Source organism: Leucoraja erinacea, chromosome 2 (assembly GCF_028641065.1).
Source record: "Leucoraja erinacea ecotype New England chromosome 2, Leri_hhj_1, whole genome shotgun sequence".
Classification (NCBI taxonomy): Eukaryota; Metazoa; Chordata; class Chondrichthyes; order Rajiformes; family Rajidae; genus Leucoraja; species Leucoraja erinaceus.
In genome coordinates, this window is record NC_073378.1 from 37,382,841 (window position 1) to 37,408,526 (window position 25,686).

General features: G+C 42.9%; 1 protein-coding gene across 2 annotated transcripts in view; it reads left to right on the forward strand.

Annotated features, from left to right (window-relative positions):
* Positions 1-5,051: 5,051 nt before the first annotated feature.
* mrs2 (magnesium transporter MRS2) overlaps positions 5,052-25,686 on the forward strand; it is a 33,682-nt gene continuing 13,047 nt past the window's right edge. The window contains exons 1-6 of one of the 2 annotated variants that reach the window (XM_055654881.1): positions 5,165-5,853; positions 9,987-10,063; positions 10,144-10,180; positions 11,436-11,548; positions 17,447-17,620; positions 20,782-20,912. In XM_055654881.1, the coding sequence (XP_055510856.1) occupies positions 5,658-5,853; positions 9,987-10,063; positions 10,144-10,180; positions 11,436-11,548; positions 17,447-17,620; positions 20,782-20,912 (728 nt within the window). In that variant the 5' untranslated portion in view covers positions 5,165-5,657. Of the gene's footprint in view, positions 5,854-9,986; positions 10,064-10,143; positions 10,181-11,435; positions 11,549-17,446; positions 17,621-20,781; positions 20,913-25,686 lie in introns of both variants that reach the window. The other variant, XM_055654891.1, reaches the window with a different exon arrangement.

Here is a 25,686-nt window from a genome sequence, read left to right on the forward strand (position 1 = left end):
TCTCTAAACTAATAAACATTCATTGAAAATTATTTTATTTTTAAGGGGAAGTTTGCTTGAGGTTAATTTTTTCTGCTTATTTAAACTCCTGAAGATTAGTTTCAACTCATTGCATGATAGAAAATGGATCAGATAAGACTAGTAATATACACCAGGGTGCAATTAAATTCCCAGTTCATATGAAACTCACAAAGTAAACAGGATATGCATATGGATGAGAAGAGAATGGAGGGTTATGGTATGAGTGCAGGCAGGTGGGACTAAGGGAAAAAATGTTGTTCGGCACGGACTTGTAGGGCCGAGATGGCCTGTTTCCGTGCTGTAATTGTTATATGGTTATATGATATACAGTAATGATAAATACACAAATAAATGCAATAATTAATGCAAAACAGCAGAAAGGTGTAGTATAATTTTAAGTAGTGCAAAATAAAATATTGAAGTGCACTAATAGAATAACCAATGAGGTTATTTACAATGTCCAGGTGTTGCAATTAGGTTAGTTTCGCGACACAGCACGGAAATATTATCTAAATGGTGATTTAGACTATTATCTAAATGGTGGCCGATTGGGAAAGGGGGAGATGCAGCGAGACCTGGGTGTCATGGTACACCAGTCATTGAAGGTAGGCATGCAGGTGCAGCAGGCAGTAAAGAAAGCGAATGGTATGTTAGCTTTCATTGCAAAAGGATTTGAGTATAGGAGCAGAGAGGTTCTACTGCAGTTGTACAGGGTCTTGGTGAGACCACACCTGGAGTATTGCGTACAGTTTTGGTCTCCAAATCTGAGGAAGGACATTATTGCCATAGAGGGAGTGCAGAGACGGTTCACCAGACTGATTCCTGGGATGTCAGGACTGTCTTATGAAGAAAGACTGGATAGACTTGGTTTATACTCTCTAGAATTTAGAAGATTGAGAGGGGATCTTATAGAAACTTACAATATTCTTAAGGGGTTGGACAGGCTAGATGCAGGAAGATTGTTCCCGATGTTAGGGAAGTCCAGGACAAGGGGTCACAGCTTAAGGATAAGGGGGAAATCCTTTAAAACCGAGATGAGAAGAACTTTTTTCACACAGAGAGTGGTGAATCTCTGGAATTCTCTGCCACAGAGGGTAGTTGAGGCCAGTTCATTGGCTATATTTAAGAGGGAGTTAGATGTGGCCCTTGTGGCTAAGGGGATCAGGGGGTATGGAGAGAAGGCAGGTACGGGATACTGAGTTGGATGATCAGCCATGATCATATTGAATGGCGGTGCAGGCTCGAAGGGCCGAATGGCCTACTCCTGCCACCTAATTTCTATGTTTCTATGTTTCTATGTTTCTAAATAGGCCATTCGGCCCACCAAATGGCGATCCCCGTATACTAGCACCCACTCGGATTAAGGACAATTTACAAACCTGTACGTGGGAGGAAACCGGAGCACCTAGGGAAAACCCACGGGGAGAACTCCATACAGACAGCACCAGTAGTCAGGATCGAACCCGTGTTGCTGGCGCTGTAAGGCAGCAATTCCACCGCTGCGCCGTCGTACCGCCCAGTTTCAGGACAGAAGTTTTTAAAAATCTACACAGCAAAGCTACAGCACAAAACTAGAGAACTTAAAGAACAAAGAACTGTCCTGTCCTTCTCCCAGCACACAAACTCTGTGTACAAGAAGGCACAGCAACGCCTGTTCCTGCTGAGGAAACTCAGGAGCTTTGATGTCAGACAGGACATTTTAACAGCTGTCTATAAATCACTTATAGAATCTGTACTCACCTTTAACATCACATCCTGGTTCACCCTCACCTCAGTCAAAGACAAATCAAAGCTTTCCCGGATCATCAATCAGGCAAGCAAAATAACTGGCAAAACTCAAAATCAATTATCAGTACTCCACACCCAGGCAGTTAAAAGGAAAGCCAATCTCATTACACAGGATCCCACCCACCCCCTGCACAAGTCTTTCCAACTTCTGCCATCAGGCCGCCGATATAAAGTCCCCCTATCCAAGAAAAACATCCACAAAAACTCATTCATACCCATTGCCATAAACAGCTTAAATAAAAAATGAACAATGGACAAATTAACCCTGACACATTGTCACTTTACACGTATCCACAACTTTTATCTTGTCTATTTTTACAGTTTTTAATCTTTATATTTGCTTTTAAGATCGATACACACTGTGTGTGCTCGCAGAAATCTGTGTTGTATGACTGCTTATCAGTACATTGTCCTGTCTGTATGTTGAGCCATGTCAAAGAAAATTTTCTGTTACAACAGACAATAAAGTTTTCTGAATCTGAATCTGAATCTGAATCTGAAACAGGCCATCTTATCTGTATAGGATGATCAGGATGTATTAAGCTCTCGAATATACTGACTCTTACCGACTCAAAAACAATCACCCATATTGTGTCCCTTCCATAATGGTCCTGATTGGGAGCTGGTTGGCATTACCTCATTACCCTTGTGCCATGAAGGGGTTATTGTTCACAGTTCTGTCTCGGTTCTTATCAATCCTAACCTTGAGTTCACATATTTGGCTCCGCGCTCAAATTCACAGGCTGTTCTTTTCAAGGAGTCATCATTTTGTAACAAACTCTCTCCACAATTATCTGCAGATTCCACATTTATGAAAGGGAAAAAACATCTTCGACTAATCTACTAAGCACTTTGAGGATGTAAGTGGTGGAATAGATAAGAGAAAACCAGAAGATGTGTATTTGGATGTTCAGAAGGCTTTTGATACGGTATCACACAAGTTTAGAACATTCAGATAATGTACATGATAAGGTCATAAGTTATAGGAGTAGAATTAGGCCATGCAACACATCATATCTACTCCACCATTCAATCATGGCCAATCTATCTCTCCCTCCTAACCCCATTCTCCTGCCATCTTCCCATAACTTCAGACACCTATAATAATCAATCTCTGCCTTAAAAATATGCACTGACTTGCCCTTCACAGCCTTCTTTGACAAGGAATTCCACAGATTCAACACCCTTAGTCAAATAAATTCCTCCTCATCTACTTCCAAAAAAGAAGGTCCTTTAATTCTGAAGCCATGACCTCTAGTCCAAGACTCTCCCACTGGTGGAAACATCCTTTCCACATCCACTCTATCCAAGCCTTTCACTACTCTGTATGTTTCAATGAGGTCCCCCCTCATTCTTCTGAACTCCAGCGAGTACAGGCCCTGCGCTGACAAACACTCATCGGAGGTTAACCTACTCATTCCTGGGATCATTCTTGTAAATCTCTTCTGGAATCCTTCCTGAGCCAACACATCCTTCCAATGTACTGACATGGATTCAGGATTGGATATCAGATGGAAACCAAACAATGGGAATAACTGGGTCTTTCTCAGGTTGGCAGATTATTCTTCAGAGGTAAACAAAGATCAGAACTTGGGGCCAACTTGGAGACCCCCGGTGATGGAATGTGTCCTGTCGCTGGCGGCAGCCTGAAGAAAGCGCCGTGGGCTAGGGGCTACAACGTGAGCCACGACAACAGCCGCATCAACCGGACGGTGCAGCAGCGGGCGAAGAAGAGGTCACAGGTGCAGACCAGGGGCATCAGCGCCTAGTTTTAACGTGAAACAACTCAAAGTGCTGGAGTAACTCATCAGTCTGAAGAATTACTCCAGCATTATGTCCCTCTCTGTCCATTTGTTCATATTCTCGGAGCAGAATAAAGCCAATTGAACCACCAAGTCTACTCCACCATTCAACCATGGCTGATCTATATTTCCCTCTCAATCCCATTCTCCTGCCTTTGTCCCATACACCCTGACACCCGTACTAATCAAGAATCTGTCAATCTCCGTTAAAAATATCCATTGACTTGACCTCCACAGCCGTCAGTGGCAATGAATTCCACAGATTCACCACCCTCCGACTAAAGTCACTCTTTCTCATCTCCTTTTGTGTATTAACCAGCATCTACAGTTCTTTGTTTCTAGTTTTAAGGTGATTCTGACATGTAAAATCTGGCTTATGTGAGAGTTGATGGGACTTAACCTTACGTACATTCGGGTAGTGTTTTATACACGACTACATATAGTCGTCCACAGTGTACAGATAAAGGATAAACAGTGCAACACTGAGTGCAATATGGTCCAATTAAAGATAGTTCAAACGTTCTCCAATGAGGTAGGTCAGGGGTCAGGACCGCACTCTAGCTGATGAAAGGATGTTTCAGTTGCCTGATTACAGCTGTGAAGAAACTGTCCCTGAATCTGGAGGTATGTGTTTCAAACTTCTGTACCTCTTGTCTGATGGGAGAGGGGAAAAGAGGGAATGACCGGGATGATACTAGCTCTTGATTATGCTGGTGGCCTTGCCGAGGCAGCGTGAAGTGTGGATGGTGCTCCAGAAATTCTTGGTGGGACCTGAATTACTGGAAGATTAAGGATGATGCAGATCTTACAGCAATTTGGCAGAATCTTTTAATTGCAAATGCTAAAACGAAGCTCTGATCTTTTTGGTAGTTGGAAGATTAACGAGGGCAGTCACAGAAAGACTTTACTAATCTAGCCCCACTGGGTTACCAGAAACAAAAGCATACCAAGACACATGCAATAAAAATACATGGAATTACAGCAGGAAAATCTGAAAGTTAATTGTGTTTCTCTCTCCACAAGGGGAGGCATGTTGGCGCAGCAGTAGAGTTGCTGCCTTACAGCGCCAGAGACCCGGGTTTGATCCTAACCATGGGTGCAGTCTATATGGAGTTTGTACATTCACCGCATGACCTACGCGAGTTTTATCCAGTTTCCTACCATGCTCCATAGATGTACAGCTTTGTAGGTAAATTGGCTTCAGTAAAATTGTAAACTGGCCCTAGATGCTGCCCGACAGGCAGGGTTCCCGTACCGAATAGTGAAAGGCCTGGACAGAGTGGATGTGGAGAGGATGTTTCCACCAGTGAGAGCCTAGGACCAGAGGCCACAGCCTCAGAATAAAATGACATATCTTTACGAAGGAGATGAGGGGAGGATTTATTTAGTCAGAGGGTTGTGAATATGTGGAATTCATTGCCACAGAAGGTGCAGAAGCCAAGTCAGTGGATATATTTAAGGCAGAGATAGATAGATTCTTGATTAGTACTGGTGTCAGGGATTATGGGGAGAAGGCAGGAGAATGGGGTTAGGAGGGAAATATAGATCAGCCATGCATGATTGAATGGCGGAGTAGACCTAATGGGCCGAATGCTGCAATCACTTATGAACCTACCACAAGACGGTATTTTTCTACCACACATGTCCCTCCCTCTGATGGCGCTTGCGCGCATTGGAGTAGGTTGATTTCCGGGGTCGTGTTGCTGGTTTCATCTGCGGAGATGTCACACTGTGACACTGTTTCTGAAGGAAACTCCATGTAGAATTTCACCCGGAGCGTTCCAAACTTCGCCCGGCCTTGTTGACTCGCAATTCTCCATAGAAATCAGCAACAACTAAAATCTTACTGACAGGGGACTCTTATTCCTGTCTGAGAAAGTTTTATTTTAAGAGATTTCGCGCACTTCACCGATTCAAGTCCTCTTCCGGGAGAGAAGGTCTGTTTTTTTTTTCAACATCCCAGCATGTAATTGCTGAAGAAATCATTACGCTGGGTCTCCGTCGTTCGAAGGCAGAGAAGGAATTTGGAACAATAAACTTCTTGGGATGGAGGTCTGGGGACTGACGAGGTCTTTCTTCTGCACGTTTGCAGAGCGAGCCGGGTTGGCCTTTAAAGGCACGCCTGCTAAATTGCGATTTTTTAAATACGGCTGCAGATGTACGATGTTAAAACCCTGTGGAAGAAGTATTTCTGCATTTCATACTTGTGCTTTAGGAACACAACTTCGGCTCGGGATAAGCAGTGAGTTCTTGCGTTGAAGGCAGACAATTTATAGAGCGCTGTTTATAGCGGTAGTGAACGTCAGCGTGTTTCTTCACCGACCACTGTGATGACACTGTTTGACCTGATGCTATTTTGAAACTAAATGTCGCTTCGTGATAATCAACTGCAGGCTATTACAACGTGCTGGAGGAACTCAGCGGATCAGGCAGCCTCTTCAGTCTGGGACAGTTTCTTCCCAGCTGTTATCAGGCAACTGAACCATCCCACCACAACTAGAGAGCAGTCAATAGAGAATATAATAGGTGTAGGAGTAGGCTATTCGGCCCTTCGAGACAGCACCGCCATTCATTGTGATCATGGCTGATCATCAGTACCCGTTCCTGCATTCTCCCCATATCACTTGCCTCCTACATCTTTAAGAACTCTATCTAACTCTCTCTTGAAAGCATCCAGAGAATTGGCCTCCACTGCCTTCTGAGGCAGAGGATTACACAGATTCACAACTCTCTGGGTGAAAAAGTTTTTCCTCATATCTGTTCTAAATGGCCTACCCCTTATTCTTAAACTGTGGCCCCTGTTCTGGACTTCCCAACATTGAGAACATGTTGCCTCCGTGTCCAATGCCTCTGGCGTACGGTCCAATTACAATACTACAAACAACATCTTATATCTTAATACATTTTTCTTTTTTTTTGAGCTTTAAAAAAGATGCCGCAAGAGTCGTCATCCCCTTCTAAATTCCAGTGTATACAAAAAGAAAGAAAAAGAAAATAGGAACCAGTTAACTCCCGCATTGTGACTACCAACCAAGTGTTGAGCCCGTTACCAGGATACCATGTATTGAATTTTTTAAAATACTGAACTAAGTCCTGAACCAGTCCTGAACTACTAGCTACCTCATTGGAGACCCTCAAACTTTCTGTGATCTGACTTTATCTTGCACTAAACGTGATTCACGTTATTCCCTTTACCATGTATCTGTACACTATGAATGGCTCGATTACAATCACATTTTGCCTTTCTGCTGACTGGTTAGCACGAAACAAGCTTTTCACTGTACCTTAGTACACATGACAATAAAATAAACTCAAAGAAGGGTGCGGAACGACAACGTCGTCTGTCTGTTCCCTCCACAGATGCTGCCTGGCCCGCACAGTTCCTTCAGCACTTTGTGTTTTGCTCAAGTTTCTGGCACCCCAGTCTCAGCTGTTTCAACTGTAAATTAATTGGAGGTTGAATGGACCGGATAATAATTCATTCGCTGCACAATGCACAACTTAGGGGTGTTTGAGAAGGGTGCTCTTTTACAACGGAGGTGAGGAGGAACTTCTTTAGTCAGAGGGTAGTTAATCTGTGAAACATTGCCACATAGGGCTGTGGAGGCCATGTCAGTGGATATTTTTAAGGCAGAGATAGACAAATTCTTGAAGAAGAATTCTTGAGGAAGAAGGGTCTCGACCCGAAACGTCACCCATTCCTTCTTTCCAGAGATGCTGCCTGTCCCATTGAGTTACTCCAGCTTTTTGTGTCTTTCTTTGGTTTAAACCAGCATCTGCAATCCTTTCATACACAGATTCTTGATTACAATGGGTGTCAGGGGTTATGGGGAGAAGGCAGGAAGATGGTATTAGGATGCTGAGATCAGACATGATTGAATGGCGGAGCAGCCTAAGTCTACTCCTAAACAGCCTCTAATTCTACTCCTATAGCTTCTTGCGTGACACGGCTAAAAGGTTTTGAGGCATATAGACTCAAAATATAGTGGTTGCCAATAGTGCTCTTTTTGATTGCCGCTTATGTTGATTGTTAACACAGTGTAATTCGTTTTCCTTACAAACAGTCCAGTACAGTATCACCCTAGCACCGATTATCAAGTGTGCAGGAATAATCTAATGAGCCACAAGCAGCTCTGGCACCATGTTCAAAGTTCACGCTCTAGCTCTTACAAGCCATCTCCTTCCTTGGATGCCATGTGCCATCCTGAGGTGCAAAGGGACTGGGGAGTGCAGGTGTAGGATTCCCAAAAAGTCGAATCGGTAGTAAGGAAGGCAAACGCAATGGGAGCATTTATTTCCAGAGGGCTGGAATACAAAAACAAAGATGTATTGCTGAGGCCTCTACAGGGTGCTGGTCAGGCCCAATTTGTAGTAGTGTGAGCAATGTTGGACCTTGTATAAGATCATAACATCATGTGATAGGAGTAGAATTAGGCCATTCTGCCCATCGTCTACTCCTACATTCAATCAATAGACAATAGGTGCAGGAGTAGGCCATTCAGCCCTTCGAGCCAGCACTGCCATTCAATGTGATTACGGTTGATCATCCACAATCAGTACCCCGTTCCTGCCTTCTACCCATATCCCCTGACTCCGCTATCTTTAAGAGCTCTATCTAGCTCTTTGTTGAAAGTATCCAGTTGGGGAAGTCCAGGACAAGGGGTCACAGCTTAAGGATAAGGGGGAAATCCTTTAAAACCGAGACGAGAAGAACTTTTTTCACACAGAGAGTGGTGAGTCTCTGGAACTCTCTGCCGCAGAGGGTAGTCGAGGCCAGTTCATTGGCTATATTTAAGAGAGGGAGTTAGATGTGGCCCTTGTGGCTAAGGGGATCAGAGGGTATGGAGAGAAGGCAGGTACGGGATACTGAGTTGGATGATCAGCCATGATCATATTGAATGGCGGTGCAGGCTCGAAGGGCCGAATGGCCTACTCCTGCACCTAATTTCTATGTTTCTATCCTATCCAGAAAACCGGCCTCCACCGCCCTCCGAGGCAGAAAATTCCACAGACTCACAACTCTCTGTGTGAAAAAGTGTTTCCTCATCTCCGTTCTAAATGGCTTACCCCTTATTCTTAAAACATGGCCCCTGCTTCTGGACTCCCCCAACATCGGGAACATGTTTCCTGCCTCTAACGTGTCCAAATCCTTAATAATCTTATATGTTTCAATAAGACCCCCCACTCATCCTTCTAAATTCCAGAGTATACAAGCCCAGCCACTCCATTCTCTCAGCAGATGACAGTCCCACCATCCCGGGAAATAACCTTGTGAACCTACGCTGCACTCCCTCAATAGCAAGCATGTCCTTCCTCAAATTTGGAGGCGAAAACTGCACACAATACACCAGATGTGGTCTCACTAGGGCCCTGTACAACTGCAGAAGGACCTCTTTGCTCCTATACACAAATCATGGCTGATCTATCTCTCCCATCTAACCCCATTCTCCTGCCTTCTCCCTATAACCTCAGACACCCGATATCTGAGGAAGGCTGTGCTGGCACTGGAGAGGGTCCAGAGGAGGTTTACGAGAATGATCCCTGAAATGAGCGGTGCTCCTATGCTGATGGTTTGCGGGTCTGAGATTTGCTTTCCCAGCCTCACATGTGTGCTTCCTGTCAGGAAGTTGGTGATCCACTGACAGAGGGGTTCAGGCACAGTCAACTTGGAGAGTTTGGAGTGCAGTAGCTCTGGCACAATGGTGTTGAATGCAGTGCTAAAATCCACGAACAAAATCCTTACATAGATAGATACATTCTTGATTCGTACGGATGTCGGGGGTTATGGGGAGAAGGCAGAAGAATGGGGTTAAGAAGGAAAGATAGATCAGAATGGTGGCATAGACTTGATGAGCCAAATGGCCTAATTTTGCCCCTATCACGTGAACTTATGAAAAGGTGGAAAATGGTGTTACAGTGGAGAATAGCCATAATGTAATCCTGTTTCTCTGTTTATTTTCAATAGTGATATACCATATTGCTTCACTTTGAAATATTTCTCTGTAAAACACTGTACTCAAATACATGTACATCTGACAAACTTGCGATTTTGCTCCATTGCATTTAAAATGTTCCTTTACGCCCCAACCAGATTTCTATACCAGTTGATTAATTCCCAAAACAAAGCAATGTAGGGTATTTTGTTGCATTTAAGATGACAAATGAACTATTTAAAAGTTATTTCTTTGGAATTTATGAGACCCGCAGCCGACCTCAATGTCCGAGGCTATAGTGTCAGACTGACTTCTGGACATTGTGGGTGGTCCTGTGCTGAAAACCCCATGCCTCATCTGTTCTTATTTGTAGCTGGGAGAGAGCTAGCTTGTTTATGCTGAAAGCAAGTCTTTAATATTTTAAACTTTGACATTTCTTCAGTGAATAGACAACAACAATGTCACATCAAGGATTCATCGCAAAGTGCCCTTGGAAGTGTGGTTCCCGTGTTTTCTGTCGTAAGTGATGTTTCTTGAAGACTTATAACATTTTAAAGAACATACGCATGCATTACATTAAAAAATATATTTTCTTTCAGGTGAAATATGAGAGTACTGGGAACATAAGCTTCTTTGGTAGGTTGGTTTTAATCATTTTATGTTTTAAGCATATTTGTTGGTAAGAAATAATTTAACCAATTTTAAATACTTGAACATTGATTCCATTTATTTTTGTTCTTTTGCTAGCCTCACTTCATCATCTGTTATGCAATTAATGTACCCACAGTCATCTTGTCGACAGACATCTTTAAGTAGCTTGCGTCACCTGCATTAATTGCATTTATGTAGGTTTTTAATGAATAATAATTCTTGCCGTGCTTTGAAGAAATGTAACTGGACATAAGCCTACACCAAACCAAAGGTTTATTTTAGGAAAGAACTGCAGATGCTGGTTTAAATCAAAGCTGGACCCAAAGTGCTGGAGTAACTCAGCAGGGCAGGCAGCATCTCTGGAGAGAAGGAATGGGTGACTGATCTGTCTGAATCTATCCAGAGATGCTGCCTATCCAGTTACTCCAGCATTTTGTATCTATCTAAGGTTTGGTTTAGTTTAGTTTAGAGAATTGGCATGGAAACAGGCCCTTCAGCCCACTGAGTCCACACTGACCATTGATCACCTGTTCACATTATTACTATGTTATCCCACTTTCCCATCCAATCCCTGAACATCCGGGACAATTTTAGAGAGGCCAATTAATCTATAAACCCGCATGTCTTTGGGATGTGGAAGGAAACTAGAGCCCTGGGGGAAACCCATGGGAAAATGTGCAAACTCTACATAGACAGTACCTGAGGTCAGGATTGGAACCAGGTACCTCTGGTATTATGAGACAGTAGCTCTACCAGCTGTTTCATTGTGCTGCCATAAATATCATTATGGACAGAGTGTGGCAGAGGGTAATGAAAATCTTAGGCAGAAGTGAAAGTCAAAGAAGAGGAATGTTTCAAAGTATCCATCAAAGATGAAGATATAGAAAGTGAATGAATGCATAAAAACTTCACATGGCACAGTGAAATTCTTTATTTGCATATCCAAGGTATGCAAATAGTTGCCACATAAAGGGCACTGACAAAGTTACGAAATATCCCACGCCAGGTCCTCATTTGTTCACCCCCCCCCCCCTCCTTGCTCCAGGTCCATCACTCCCCCCACGCCAAGTCCACCTGGTAATGAAGAAAGTATAAAATGTTGTACTGCTGATTATGATTCTGGGTATTTAGTTTGTTTAGTATGGTGATGGTAACAAGAGAAATTTACTACTGCTTAAAATGTTGTAGAGATTGGCCTCAAATTTATTACTTAATGTTTATAAAATCATTCTCGCCATAGAACGAAAGAAGACTGAACTATACCAGGAACTTGGACTCCAAGCGCGAGATTTGCGATTTCAGCACTTAACGAGTATTAATACCAGGAATAATTGCATCATCCTCAGGATGGAGGTAAGAAAGCTTCCCAGCTGAGAAAGAAAAATGTTTCGGGTTAAAGGTCATTCTGGACCTGTTGAGAATTTCAAGCATTTTCTGTTTTTGTTTCAATCTTTCAGCATCTGCGTTTAAGTTTGATTTTCAGTTACTTTTATACAGTGACTTATGAGGCATCCAAAAGCATTAAAAAATGGAGTAGACTGTGTGTATGCAGCAAGATGCACAAAAATAAATTTCATAATAAACAGATCTCCTTTTTAAGCGATTTTGTGATTGAATAATAAATATTGGTTATGGTATCATGAAAATCTTCTTTCAATGATATTGTTAGTCTTTTAAACTCATTTAAGGATACATGAACACTGAACTAATGTTACCTGAAGGACTACCTTAAAATTCATAATGATGCTTTGAGCTCAGACCTAATATCGGGCGGCACGGTGGCGCAGATGTTAATTGGCTTCAGTAAAAATTGTAAATTGTCCCTAGCGTGTAGGATAGTGCTAGTGGAAACATAGAAATATAGAAAATAGGTGCAGGAGGAGGCCATTCGGAATATCGAGCTAGCACCGCCATTCATTGTGATAAAGGCTGATCGTCCCCTATCAATAACCCGTGCCTGCCTTCTCCCCATATCACAGAAACATAGAAAATAGGTGCAGGAGGAGGACATTCGGCCCTTCACGCCAGCACCACCATTCATTGTGATCATGGCTGATCGTCCCCTATCAATAACCCGTGCCTGCCTTCTCCCCATATCCTTTGACTCCATTAGCCCCTAGAGCTCTATCTAACTCTCTCTTAAATCCATCCAGTGATTTGACCTCCACTGCCATCTGTGGAAGGGAATTCCATAAATTCACAACTCTCTGGGTGAAAAAGTTTTTTCTCTTGAATCCACTAGCCCCTAGAGCTCTATCTAACTCTCTGTTCAATCCATCCAGTGACTTGCCCTCTGTGGCAGGGGATTCTATAAATACACAACTCTCTGGGTGAAAAAGTTTTTTCTCACCTCAGTCTTAAATGACCTCCCCTTTATTCTAAGACTGTGGCTCAGGACTTGCCCAACATGGGAACATTTTTCCTGCGTCTAGCTTGTCCAGTCCTTTTATAATTTTATATGTTTCTATAAGATCCCCCCTCAACCTTCTAAACTCCAGTGAATACAAGCCTAGTCTTTTCAATCTTTCCTCATATGACAGCCCCGCCATCCCAGGGATCAATCTTGTGAACCTACGCTGCACTGTCTCAATCACAAGGATGTACTTCCTCAAATTAGGAGACCAAACGGTACACAATACTCCAGATGTGGTCTCACCAGAGCCCTATACAACTGCAGAAGAACCTCTTTACTCCTATACTGAAATCCTATTGTTATGAAGGCCAACATTCCATTAGCTTTCTTCACTGCCTGCTGTGCCTGTAAGCCAACTTTCAGTGACCGGTGTACAAGGACGCCCAGGTCTCGCTGCACCTCCCCCTTACCTAACCTAACCCCATTGAGATAATAGTGTGCAGGGATCGCTGATCGGCGCAGACTTGTTGGGCCAAAGAGCTTGTTCCCGTACTGTATCTCTAAACTAAACTCAACTATTTGTAATGCTTGTAGCACCAGTTTATAAGTATTTCAAATATAATTTAAATTTACCAGTAAACCAAAAGTGAAAATTGCAGATGTTGAAAAGCTGGAGCAAAAACAAAGTGCAGGAAATGAGGAGCAGATAAAATGACAATAGACAATAGGTGCAGGAGTAGGCCATTCGTCCCTTCGAGCCAGCCATTCAACGTGATCATGGCTGATCATCCACAATCAGTACCCCGTTCCTGCCTCCCCATATCCCCTGACTCCGCTATTTTTAAGAGCCCTATCTAGCTCTCTCTTGAAAGCATCTAGGGAACCTGCCTCCACCGCCCTCTGAGGCAGAGAATTCCACACTCACCACTATCTGTGAGAAAAAGTGTTTCCTCGTCTCCGTTCTAAATGGCTTACACCTTATTCTTAACTATGGCCCCTGGTTCTGGACTCCCCCAACACCGGGAACATGTTTCCTGCCTCTAGCGTGTCCAAGCCCTTAACAATCTTATATGTTTCAATGAGATCCCCTTTCATTCTTCTATGGGTAGAGCTGCGAAACACTAAGGGGCAGAAAACGCTAGTGGGAGTTGTGTACAGGCCACCTAACAGTAGTAGTGGAGTTGGGGATGGCATCAAACAGGAAATTAGAAATGCGTGCAACAAAGGTAAAATAGTTATAATGGGTAACTTTAATCTACATATAGATTGGGTGAATCAAATTGGCAAGGGTGCTGAGGAAGAGGATTTCTTGGAATATATGTGGGATAGTTTTCTAAACCAACATGTAGAGGAACCAACGAGAGAGCAGGCTATTCTAGATTGGGTATTGAGTAATGAGGAAGGGTTAGTTAGCAGTCTTGTTGTGCGTGGCCCCTTGGGCAAGAGTGACCATAATATGGTTGAGTTCTTCATTAGGATGGAGAGTGACATTGTTAATTCAGAAACAAGGGTCCTGAACTTAAAGAAAGGTAACTTTGAGGGTATGAGACGTGAATTGGCCAAGATAGACTGGCAATTGATTCTTAATGGGTTGACGGTGGATATGCAATGGAAGGCATTTAAAGACTGCATGGACGAACTACAACAATTGTTCATCCCAGTTTGGCAAAAAAATAAATCAGGGAAGGTAGTGCGTCTGTGGATAACAAGGGAAATCAGGGATAGTATCAAAACAAAAGATGAAGCTTACAAATTAGCCAGAAAAAGCAGCCTACCAGAGGACTGGGAGAAATTCAGAGTCCAGCAGAGGAGGACAAAGGGCTTAATTAGGTAAGGGAAAATAGATTATGAAAGAAAACTGGCAGGGAACATAAAAACTGACTGCAAAAGCTTTTATAGATATGTGAAGAGAAAAAGATTAGTTAAAACAAATGTAGGTCCATTGCAGTCAGAAACAGGTGAATTGATAATGGGGAACAAGGACATGGCAGACCAATTGAATAACTACTTTGGTTCTGTCTTCACTAAGGAAGACATAAATAATCTGCCGGAAATAGCAGGGACCGTGGGTCAAATGAGATGGAGGAACTGAGTGAAATCCAGGTTAGCCGGGAAGTGGTGTTAGGTAAATTGAATGGATTAAAGGCCGATAAATCCCCAGGGCCAGATAGGCTGCATCCCAGAGTTCTTAAGGAAGTAGCCCTAGAAATAGTGGATGCATTAGTGATAATTTTTCAAAACTCTTTAGAATCTGGAGTAGTTCTTGAGGATTGGAGGGTAGATAATGTAACCCCACTTTTTAAAAAGGGAGGGAGAGAGAAAACGGGGAATTACAGACCAGTTAGTCTAACGTCGGTAGTGGGGAAACTGCTAGAATCAGTTATTAAAGATGGGATAGCAGCACATTTGGAAAGTGGTGAAATCATTGGGCAAAGTCAGCATGGATTTATGAAAGGTAAATCATGTCTGACGAATCTTATAGAATTTTTCGAGGATGTAACTAGTAGAGTGGATAAGAGAGAACCAGTGGATGTGTTATATCTGGACTTTTAGAAGGCTTTCGACAAGGTCCCACATAAGAGATTAGTATACAAACTTAAAGCACACAGTATTGGGGGTTCAGTATTGATGTGGATAGAGAACTGGCTGGCAGACAGGAAGCAAAGAGTAGGAGTAAACGGGTCCTTTTCACAATGGCAGGCAGTGACCCCAGCTATTTACGATATATATTAATGATTTGGACGAGGGAATTGAATGCAACATCTCCAAGGTTGCGGATGACACAAAGCTGGGGGGCAGTGTTAGCTGTGTGGAGGATGCTAGGAGGCTGCAAGGTGACTTGGATAGGCTGGGTGAGTGGGCAAATGCATGGCAGATGCAGTATAATGTGAATAAATGTGAGGTTATCCACTTTGGTGGCAAAAACAAGAAAATAGACTATTATCTGAATGGTGGCCGGTTAGGAAAGGGGGAGATGCAACGAAACCTGGGTGTCATGGTACACCAGTCATTAAAAGTAGGCATGCAGGTTCAGCAGGCAGTGAAGAAAGCGAATGGTATGTTAGCATTCATAGCAAAAGGATTTGAGTATAGGAGCAGGGGGGTTCTACTGCAGTTGTACAGGGTCTTGGTGAGACCACACTGGAGTATTGCGTACAGTTTTGGTCTCCTAATCTGAGGAAAGACATACTTGCCATAGAGGGAGTACAGAGAAGGTTCACCAGACTGATTCCTGGGATGTCAGGACTTTCATATGAAGAAAGACTGGATAGACTCGGTTTGTATTCGCTAGAATTTAGAAGATTGAGGGAGGATCTTATAGAAACTTACAAAATTCTTAAGGGGTTGGACAGGCTAGATGCCAGAAGATTGTTCCCGATGTTGGGGAAGTCCAAAACAAGGGGTCACAGTTTAAGGATAAGGGGGAAATCTTTTAGGACCGAGATGAGGAAATCATTTTTCACACAGAGAGTGGTGAATCTGTGGAATTCTCTGCCACAGAGGGTAGTTGAGGCCAGTTCATTGGCTATATTTAAGAGGGAGTTGTGGCCCTTGTGGCTAAAGGGATCAGGGGGTATGGATAGAAGGCAGGTACAGGATACTGAGTTGGATGATCAGCCATGATCATATTGAATGGCGGTGCAGGCTCGAGGGGCCGAATGGCCTACTCCTGCACCTAATTTCTATGTTTCTATGTTAACTCCAGAGTGTACAGGGCCAGCTGCTCCATTCTCTCAGCATATGACAGTCCCGCCATCCCGGCAATTAACCTTGTAAACCTATGCTGCACTCCCTCAATAGCAAGAATGTCCTTCCTCATATTAGGCAACCAAAACTACACAAAATACTCCAGGTGTGGTCTCACTAGGGCTCTGTACAACTGCAGAAGGACCTCTTTGTTCCTATATTCGATTCCTCGTGTTATAAAGGCCAATATGCCATTCGCTTTCTTCACTGCCTGCTGTAACCTGCATGCTTACTTTCATAGACTGATGTACAAGGACCCCCAGATCCCGTTTTACTTCCCCTTTTCCCAACTTGACGCCATTTAGATAGTAATCAGCCTTCCTGTTTTTGCAACCAAAGTGGGTCACCTCACATTTATCTGCATTAAACTTCATCTGCCATGGATCTGCCCACTCACCCAATCTGTTCATGACATCTGTGTCAGTCTGAAATGTTGAGTCTTTCTCTTACCACAGATGCTGCCTGAGTTGCTGAGTGTTCCTACATTTTCTATTTCTGTCTAAAATCTCCAGTCCTTAACAAAAAGGTTTTGCTGAATTTATGTTGGCAATGTCATGAGATTGAAATGGTTCAGAAAGGATTTACGAGGATTTTGCCAGGACTGGAGGGTGTGAGCTATTGGGAGAGGTTGAGTAGGCTGGGTCTCTATTCCACGGAGCGCAAGAGGATGAGGGGTGATCTTATAGAGGTGTTCAAAATCATGAGAGGAATAGACGGGTAGATGCACAGAGCCTCTTGCCCAGAGTAGGGAAATCAAGGACCAGAGGACATAGGTTCAAGGCGAAGGGGAAAAGATTTAGTAGGAATCCAAGTCAAGTCAAGCTTATTTGTCACATACACAAACGAGATGCGCAGTGAAATGAAAAGTGGCAATGCTTGTGGATTGTGCAAAAAACAAAAAAAACACACAAAAAAACAAAACAAAAAAAAAATGTTCATACAAAGGATGGTGGGTGTATGGAACAAGCTGCCAGAGTAGCTTAAGAAGTAGTTGGACAGGTACATGGATAGGACAGGTTTGGAGGGATATGGACTAGGCACAGGCAGGTGGGACTGGTGTAGCTGGGACATATTGGCCGGTGTGAGTAAGTTGGGCCGAAGGGCCTGTTTCCACATTGTATCACTATATTACTTTTTTTTCCATTGATCAGATCCTTAAAGCTGTAATAACTCCAAAGTATCTTCTTATCCTGGATTATCACCAATCAAATCTGGAGCATTGGCTTTTGAAGGACCTCACGTTACAATTGGCTGGAGATGGACAACTGGCCACATACTCTTTGCCTTTTGAATTCCGGGCCATAGAAGCAATACTTCATCACAGGGTTAGTAGAAGGGAATTATTTATGTTGCACAAAAAAAAATAAAAATCAATGCTTCCCAATATTACTGCATTTTCCTCCCACGGAATGAATGGCATGGTTGAGAGAATATAAATGTTTTAGAAAGCAAAGTCAACTACCTCAGTTTAGTTTAGTTTATTGTCACGTGTACAGTGAAAAACTTTTGTTGCGTGCTAACTAGTCAGCAGAAAGACAACACATAAATGGAGACACACTTTAATACTATTATGCAGGTACAGCGAGCAGTTGGGAAGGCAAATGGAAAACTAGTCTTTATGTAAATAGGTTAGGGTTTAAAAATAACTAACGTCTTGGAACAAATGTACATTACTTGATGGGACTACATCTGGTGTGCAGTTTTAGTGGTCTTGATCAAAGAGGGATATGCTTGCATTGGAGGTATTTCAGTTAAGGTTCACTAGGCTGATTCCTGGGATGAAGATATGAAGTTTTGCAGTTTGAGCCTGTACTCATTAGAATGTAGAAGAGATGGCAGCATGGTGGTGCAGCGGTACAGTTGCTGACATATAACGTCAGGAAACCCGCGTTCGATCCTGATTCAGGGTGCTATCTGTGTGGAGTTTATACATTCTCCCTGTGACCGCGTGGATTTTCTCTGGATGCTCCGGTTTCCTCCTGCACTCCAAAGATGTACAGTTTCATGGGGTAATTGGCTTGGTATAATTGTAAGCTGTCCCTAGTGTCTGTAGGACAGCTGGTCCACGCGGACTCGGTGGGCTGAAGGGCCTCTTGCCACGCTGTATCTCGAAACTAAACTAAGCTAAAAAGATGATTTTATTTCAAACATTGAAGATTCTGAAGCAGCTTGAAAGGTAGATGGTGAGGGAACATTTTCCCATCTGGGCATGATTTCAGAATAAGGGGTCACCTAATTAAGAATGACAATAGACATAGGTGCAGGAGTAGGCCATTCGGCCCTTTGAGCCAGCACTGCCATTCAACGTGATCATGGCTGATCATCCCCAATCTGTACTGTGATGAGGAAGGACTTCTTTTGAGGGTCATGAATCTTTAGGTATTTGCAGTGGGGACTGAACTATTATATTCCAGGCCAGATTTGCATTCTGTAGGGAAGTCAAGAGTTATGGGGATCAGGCAAGAAAGTAGAACAGAGGTCAAGATCATGGCCTTGTTGAGAGGCAAATCAAGGAAATCCACTGTTGATGCTAACATATTTCCTCAAATTTCATCAAATTTCATAAATTTCTTATTGTGCATCAGCCGTAGCTATTGTCAATCTCTGCCTATGTTTTCTGTGAAGTTAACAAGAAGTTAAAATATTTCCCAATGCAATGTCTACTTATCACTGCTTGTGGTGACATGAAAGCTACGCAACGGCAGCTTCAGCTGGCTATCACATAATATGTAATGTGAACTCCAAAGACATACAGGTTTGTAAGTTAATTGGTTTGGAAATTTTGTAAATTGCCTCTAGTGTGTGTAGGATAGTGCAGGGAATGCTGGTCGGATTGGGCTGAAGGGCCTGTTTCCACGCTGTATCTCTAAACTAAACTAAAGTTCAGTCACACTAATACATTTTTCCGACTTCATTAGACGTCTCTGGCTAATTTGATGAATAATTATTTGATGAATAAGTATATTCAAGGGTTGTCATTTTAAGATGATCAAATATCTTTTTTCCTTGGATTTTGGTTTCTTTTCAGACTTCCAAATGATTTGAAAGTAGTTATATTTTTCAGCTAAAGTTTCAATCATTGGTTTTAGATCAGGAAATGAATCATAAATCAGTTATCATAAAGCTGACTCGATGGGCTGAATGGCCTAATTCTGCTCAGATATCTTATGCTGATCTCAAGTTAGAAGAATAAAGTTTACCTCTTAATATTTTTTAGCATAACTGCAACAAGTCGCCAAGCTACAGGGACAATGTCAGTAAGGTGAAAAATATGCAGACGAGATTCACCAGGATGTGTATTATAGTCTACATTTGCAGCACTGCCAACTCTCACGCATTGAGCGTGAGACTCGCGAATTTCTCGCAATTCTCACGCTGATCACAGAATTTAATATCTTCAGTTGTCGCCAACAGGGTCGTAGCTTGTCCTATCTTGTGGACGTAAGTTGACTTTGGTTGTCGTAGGTTGTCGCCTGTGTGGTCATACGTTGTAGTAGGTGTGGTTGTAGGTGGTCATCACAATTCGCGAGGAATTGTGTCGCCGGTCGACATAGCTTGTCCTAGCTTGACTAGACTAGGTGGTAGCTTGTTGTAGACATTGTTGTAGGGTGGGTCCAGATTTCTCACTCCCAACTCTCACCGAACGTTGGGAGCCCTGCATTTGAATTGTTCGCAAACATGTAATCCATTTCTTTGCGTTCCATCACGACTCCATGCGACCAATTTTAGTTTAGTTTAGAGATACGGGCGGAAACAGGCCCTTCAGCCCACCGAGGCCACACCGACTAGCGATCCCCGCACAATAACATTATCCTACACACATGATAAACAATTTACACTTATACCAAGCCAATTAAGCTACAATCGCGTACATCTTTGGAATGTGGGAGGAAACCGAAGATCTCGGAGAAAATCTACGCGGTCACGGGGAGAACGTACAACCTCCGTACAGACAGCACCTATAGTCAGGATCAAACCCGGGTCTACTGGTGCTGTAAGGCAGCAATTCTAACGCAGTGCCGCCGTGCAGTTGAAAATAAGTCAGAATCAAAAATCCAGATTGTCGTGGGCTTTGCGCGAAGTGCATAGTTTTTGTTCTGGACCATGCATCCAATTTTATCAATGTCTGCCTGGCTTCTTCTGCACCCCATGCAGGCCACCAGCCTAGACGCAAGCTTTATTGACACTCATAAAGCCTGCTTATTTGGGGTATTGTGTTCAGTTTTGGTCACCTGGCATTGGTGCCATTTCTCCAGCAGAGGGCCAACAAATAAAATGTTTGTCGACCTTCTAAAAAAACTTAGTCAGTCCCAAGCAATCATGCTCTACACCTTGTCTCCATGTATGTTATGAGATCCAGATATCCCTAAAGATTTTGTACATGTTTTGCTTGGTTAAGCCGGCTGATAAGTACACCATCTGACAATGGAAGTTTATCCATTGTATGTCCATAATGCTGAAAGGTATTTTCTTTTATGTTGTCCAGATTAGTGCTCTGCAAGCAAGTCTGAATGAGTTACAGCCTCAAATATTAGAGACATTAGAAGCTCTGGTCAATCCCAAACAAATGTCGATTGATCGAAGCAAACTGCATATTTTACTTCAAGACAGCAAAAAGTAAGAGTAAACTAATGGCGAAAGAGGAATTTGATAGAAGTAATATAAATGTAGCACGGAAGGTGGCCATTTGACCCATCATGTTTACTCGGGCTCAAAAGTGGACTTGAGGACTATTTTGGACCATAGTTTACAACTTGGTCTATAGTTTATAACTGTTCAAGTCCTCAAATGAATGGTTTCTGCCTTCATTATCCTTTATTTGTCCTATGCATTAATAAATGCATATTATCATTATCGATAAAATAAGTTTTATTGAGTTTCAGAGCTCCTTGGTTCAGTGAATAAAATTATTTTTCCTTCTTATCCTTCTCTCACTTAACATGTTTTTGGGTTGCACATTGTCTTGTTTATTCTCCTATTAAGGAAATTTGGTCCTTTCTTGTGTTCAGGCCTCTCACAATTTTACGCATCTCAATTACTGTAAATCTCCCCCCAGTTTCCTTTCTTGTAAAAACAAAACAGTTTCATCATAAACAGTCACCATCACAACAATTGACAATAGACAATAGGTGCAGGAGTAGGTAATTCGGCCCTTCGAGCCAGCACCGCCATTCAATGTGATCATGGCTGATCATCCCCAATCAGTACCCCGTTCCTGCCTTCTCCCCATATAGAAACATAGAAATTAGGTGCAGGAGTAGGCCATTCGGTCCTTCGAGCCTGCACCGCCATTCAATATGATCATGGCTGATCATCCAACTCAGTATCCTGTACCTGCCTTCTCTCCATACCCCCTGATCCCGTTAGCCACAAGGGCCACATCTAACTCCCTCTTAAACATAGCCAATGAATTGGCCTCAACTACCTTCTGTGGCAGAGAATTCCACAGATTCACCACTCCCTGTGTTAAAAGTGTATCCCCTGACTCCGTTATCTTTAAGAGCCCTGTCTAGCTCTCTCTTGAAAGTATGCAGAGAACCGGCCTCCACCGCCCTCTGAGGCAGAGAATTCCACAGACTCACATCTCTCTGTGTGAAAAAGTGTTTCCTCATCTTCGTTCTAAATGGCTTACCCCTTATTCTTAACTATAATACATAGATACCATTTTTTTTACAATATGCTTACCAGTACTGTACCTTGTACCCATGTTGTGAACTATTGTTTTCTATCTTCTAGCTTGACTTCCTGTTCTTGATTTCCGTACCTTAGTAAATAAAAGCAAATATCCCAAAATGCCTTCTGAACCACCTTTATTAACTTGTACTGCTACCTTAAATCAGTCTGACGAAGAGTCTCAACCCGAAATGTCACCCATTCCTTCTCTCCAGAGATACTGCCTGTCCCGCTGAGTTACTCCAGCATTTTGTGTCTACCTTCGATTTAAACCAGCATTTGCAGTTCTTTCCTACACAATGCTACCTTAATGAATATGTTACGGTTTGAGGTTCAACCAACACTTTCTTTATGAACCCCAATGACAAAGCTAGTAGAGCTACTGACTCATAGTGCCAAAGATCTGTGTTCAATGCTGATTTTAGCTGCGGTGTATGGAATTTACATATTCTCCCTGTGACCGTGTGGGTTTCCTCCAGGTGCTCCAGTTTCCTCCCACATCCCAAAGACATGGGTTAGTAGGTTAAAATCGTTGATCGTTAAATCGTTAAAAATTGCCTCGATATATCGGTTTGGTTTAGTTTATTTTGGAGATATAGCACGGAACTTCAGCCCACCAAATCCGTGCCGACCATCGATCTCCCGCTCATACTTGTTCTGTTACCCCTCTTTCTCATTCACTCACTTCACACTAGGGGCAGTTTATAGAAGCCAATTAACCTGCAAACCCGCCCGTCTTTGGGATGTGCGGAGAAACAGGAGCACCTAGAGGAAACCTTCACGGTAGAATCCTAGAGTGGGGAGAATGTGGAGAATAAAGATGGGATTAATATAAAATGTGTGTAAGGGGTGGTTGATTGTCAGTGTGGACTTAAGCCCCTGTCCCACTTGAGAAACCTAAACAGCAACCTCTGGTGACCTTGCCCGCCACCCAAGGTTTCCATGAGGTCACCGGAGGTTTTGATCACTCTCCCTAATGGTCCGAAAGTGGTTTCCGCGTGGTCGAGGCTTCATCTAGGTTGCTGCTATTTTGTTAATCATGTTTAAAACCGGCCTCGACTAAAAATAGGTTGCCGTTTTAAAAATCGATAATTTTTTAGTCGCAGGTCTAGTCGAAGCCGGTTTTCTTCATAGTTGAGGAAGGTTTCCAACATATGCATCGGAGGTGGTAGGAGGTTGTAGGTCACCTCGACATTGATTTTTTTTTGGGTGGAGGGCAAGGTCACCAGAGGTTGCAGTTTAGGTCTCCTAAGTGGGACAGGGGCTTTAGTGAGCCAAAGGGCGTGACTCCATGTCTCCATACCACCATAATGCTGCCATGCCACCATTCACCATGTCATGATTATCTTTGGCAAATCTGTACTTCTTAAAACCAAAATGTTTAAATTTGGTGATTCTCATCTATAACCCATCATCCCAGTGCTTGGTTCTATATTGGATTCTGAAAAATATCAAGAGCTTAAAATATTCATCCTCATCTTCAAATGTTCAGTTTAGTGATAGGGCGCGGAAACTGGTTCTTCGGCCCACCGAGTCCATACCAACCAGCGATCCCCATACACGAGCACTATCCTACACACTAGGGACAATTTACAATCTCTATCAAAGCCAATTAACCTACAAACCTGTACATTTTGGAATGTGGGAGGAAACCGCAGCACCCTGGGAAAGACCACGCGGTCACGTACAAACTCCATATAGACAGCACCCGTGGTTGGGATCGAACATGGGTTTCTAGCGCTGTAATGCAGCAACTCTGCCACTGTGCTGCACTCAATATATCTTTATGGATTTTCCCCTCCCTCTAAATTTCTCCCCAGCCTTATAGATCCCTGCCCTTCTCCATCTACCTTCCAGTTTATACCAGATCTTTCAAATATTCCCCTGTTGTGACTTTTCAACTTCTCAGCCCTAAAATTCCCTCCCAAATCATCCCTATCCTGTTAAAGCATTCCTTACCCTGCCTATTTGAACAGGTCTCTCCAGTCCATGTCTCGGTACACATGACAATAATAAACCTCAATGTTAAAAAAAAATACACACATAATGTGCTGGAGTAACTCAGCAGATCAGGTAGTGTCTCTGGGTGATGTTTTGGGTCGGGAAAGATTGGGTTGGGTCTGAAGAAGGGCCTCCCTCCACAGATGCTGCCTGACCAGCTGAGTGACTCCAGCACTTTTTTAAAAAATATTTAGGTTTATTATTTTCAGGTACAGAAAAACCTGGTCAAATAGACAGGGTAAGGAAAGTTTATGTAAGGAAAGTTCTTTTGTAAACCTGCAGTTCCTTGTTTCTGAACCTAAATCTAACTTTTGATCATCTCTCTCCCTCTTTACATGGGTTAGTGATCTTTGGATCTTTCACCATGTGAAAGCTGTTTTATAAATGCCTGTTGTTATAAAATGTATCAATTGCATTCAGGCTAAAATTGCAGTAAATAATGTGTGCATGAAACCTAGAAGCTGACAAATCTTCAACAGAATTTATCATGAAAGTGGAATTTAAGCTTATGGAATTTCCCCTCATCATTCCAGCCTTTTTTGCTGTACTGTGAAAAGACATAGACATGCGATGTGGAAAAGGCCATTGAGCCTGTGTCACTCATCAAGTACCCATTTCTGCCTATTTTTTACCTTCCTACAATCCCATCAATTTGTACTAGTTTCTATGGCACGGTGGCGCTGCAGTTGGCTTACAGCGCCAGAAACCCGGGTTCGATCCTGACTACTCGTGCTGGCTAATTTGTGCATTCTCCCCGTGACCACGTGGGTAGGTTTGTAGGTTTTGGTGTCGGAATGAACTGCAGATGCTGGTTTAAACCGAAGATAGACACAAAAAGCTGGTGTAACTCAGCAGGACAGGCAGCATCTCTGGAGAGAAGGAATGGGCGACGTTTCAGGTCGAGACCCTTCTTTAGACTGCTTTCTGACAATGGAGGAGACCTAGGACAGAAAGGTCTCTGTGGGATTGGGAAGGAGAATTAAATTGTTTATTGTTTAGCAACCGGAAGATTAGGTAGGTTCAGATGGACTGAAGAAGGGTCTCGACCCGAAACATCACCCATTCCTTCGCCCCAGAGATGCTGCCTGCCCTGCTGAGATACTGCAGCTTTTTGTGTCTATCTTAGGTTTGTAGGTTAATTGGCTTTGGTAAAGATTGTAAATTGTCCCTAGTGTGTAGGATAGTGCTAGTCTATGAGTATCATTGGTCAGCCAGGACTGCACTGTATCACATAACTACCACTCGCTTCACGTTAATGGCAACTTACAGTCATCAATAATATACCAGCCTGTACATCTTTGGGATGTAGGAGGATGGAACAATCAGACGTAACCCATGCAATTTCAGGGAAAACAAGGAAACTCCAAAGTAGACATAAATGGAGGCCAGGATACGCTCCTGGAACTATGAACCATAAAAATCATGGCAAAGACTTTGTATCTAACTACAGATTATCTTCACTGATAGAACGAAGGGCATAAATGTACCATTTACATAGTCAAATTAATTGTAGGTACAAAGAACTGCCGATGATGCGCTACAAAAAAAGACACAAAGCGCTGGAGTAACTCAGCGGGTCATGCAGCAACTCTGGAGAACATGGACAGCTGATGTTTCGGGTGGAGAAAGATAGAGAATAGACAATAGACAATATGTGCAGGAGTAGGCCATTCGGCCCTTCGAGCCAGCACCGCCATTCGATGTGATCATGGCTGAT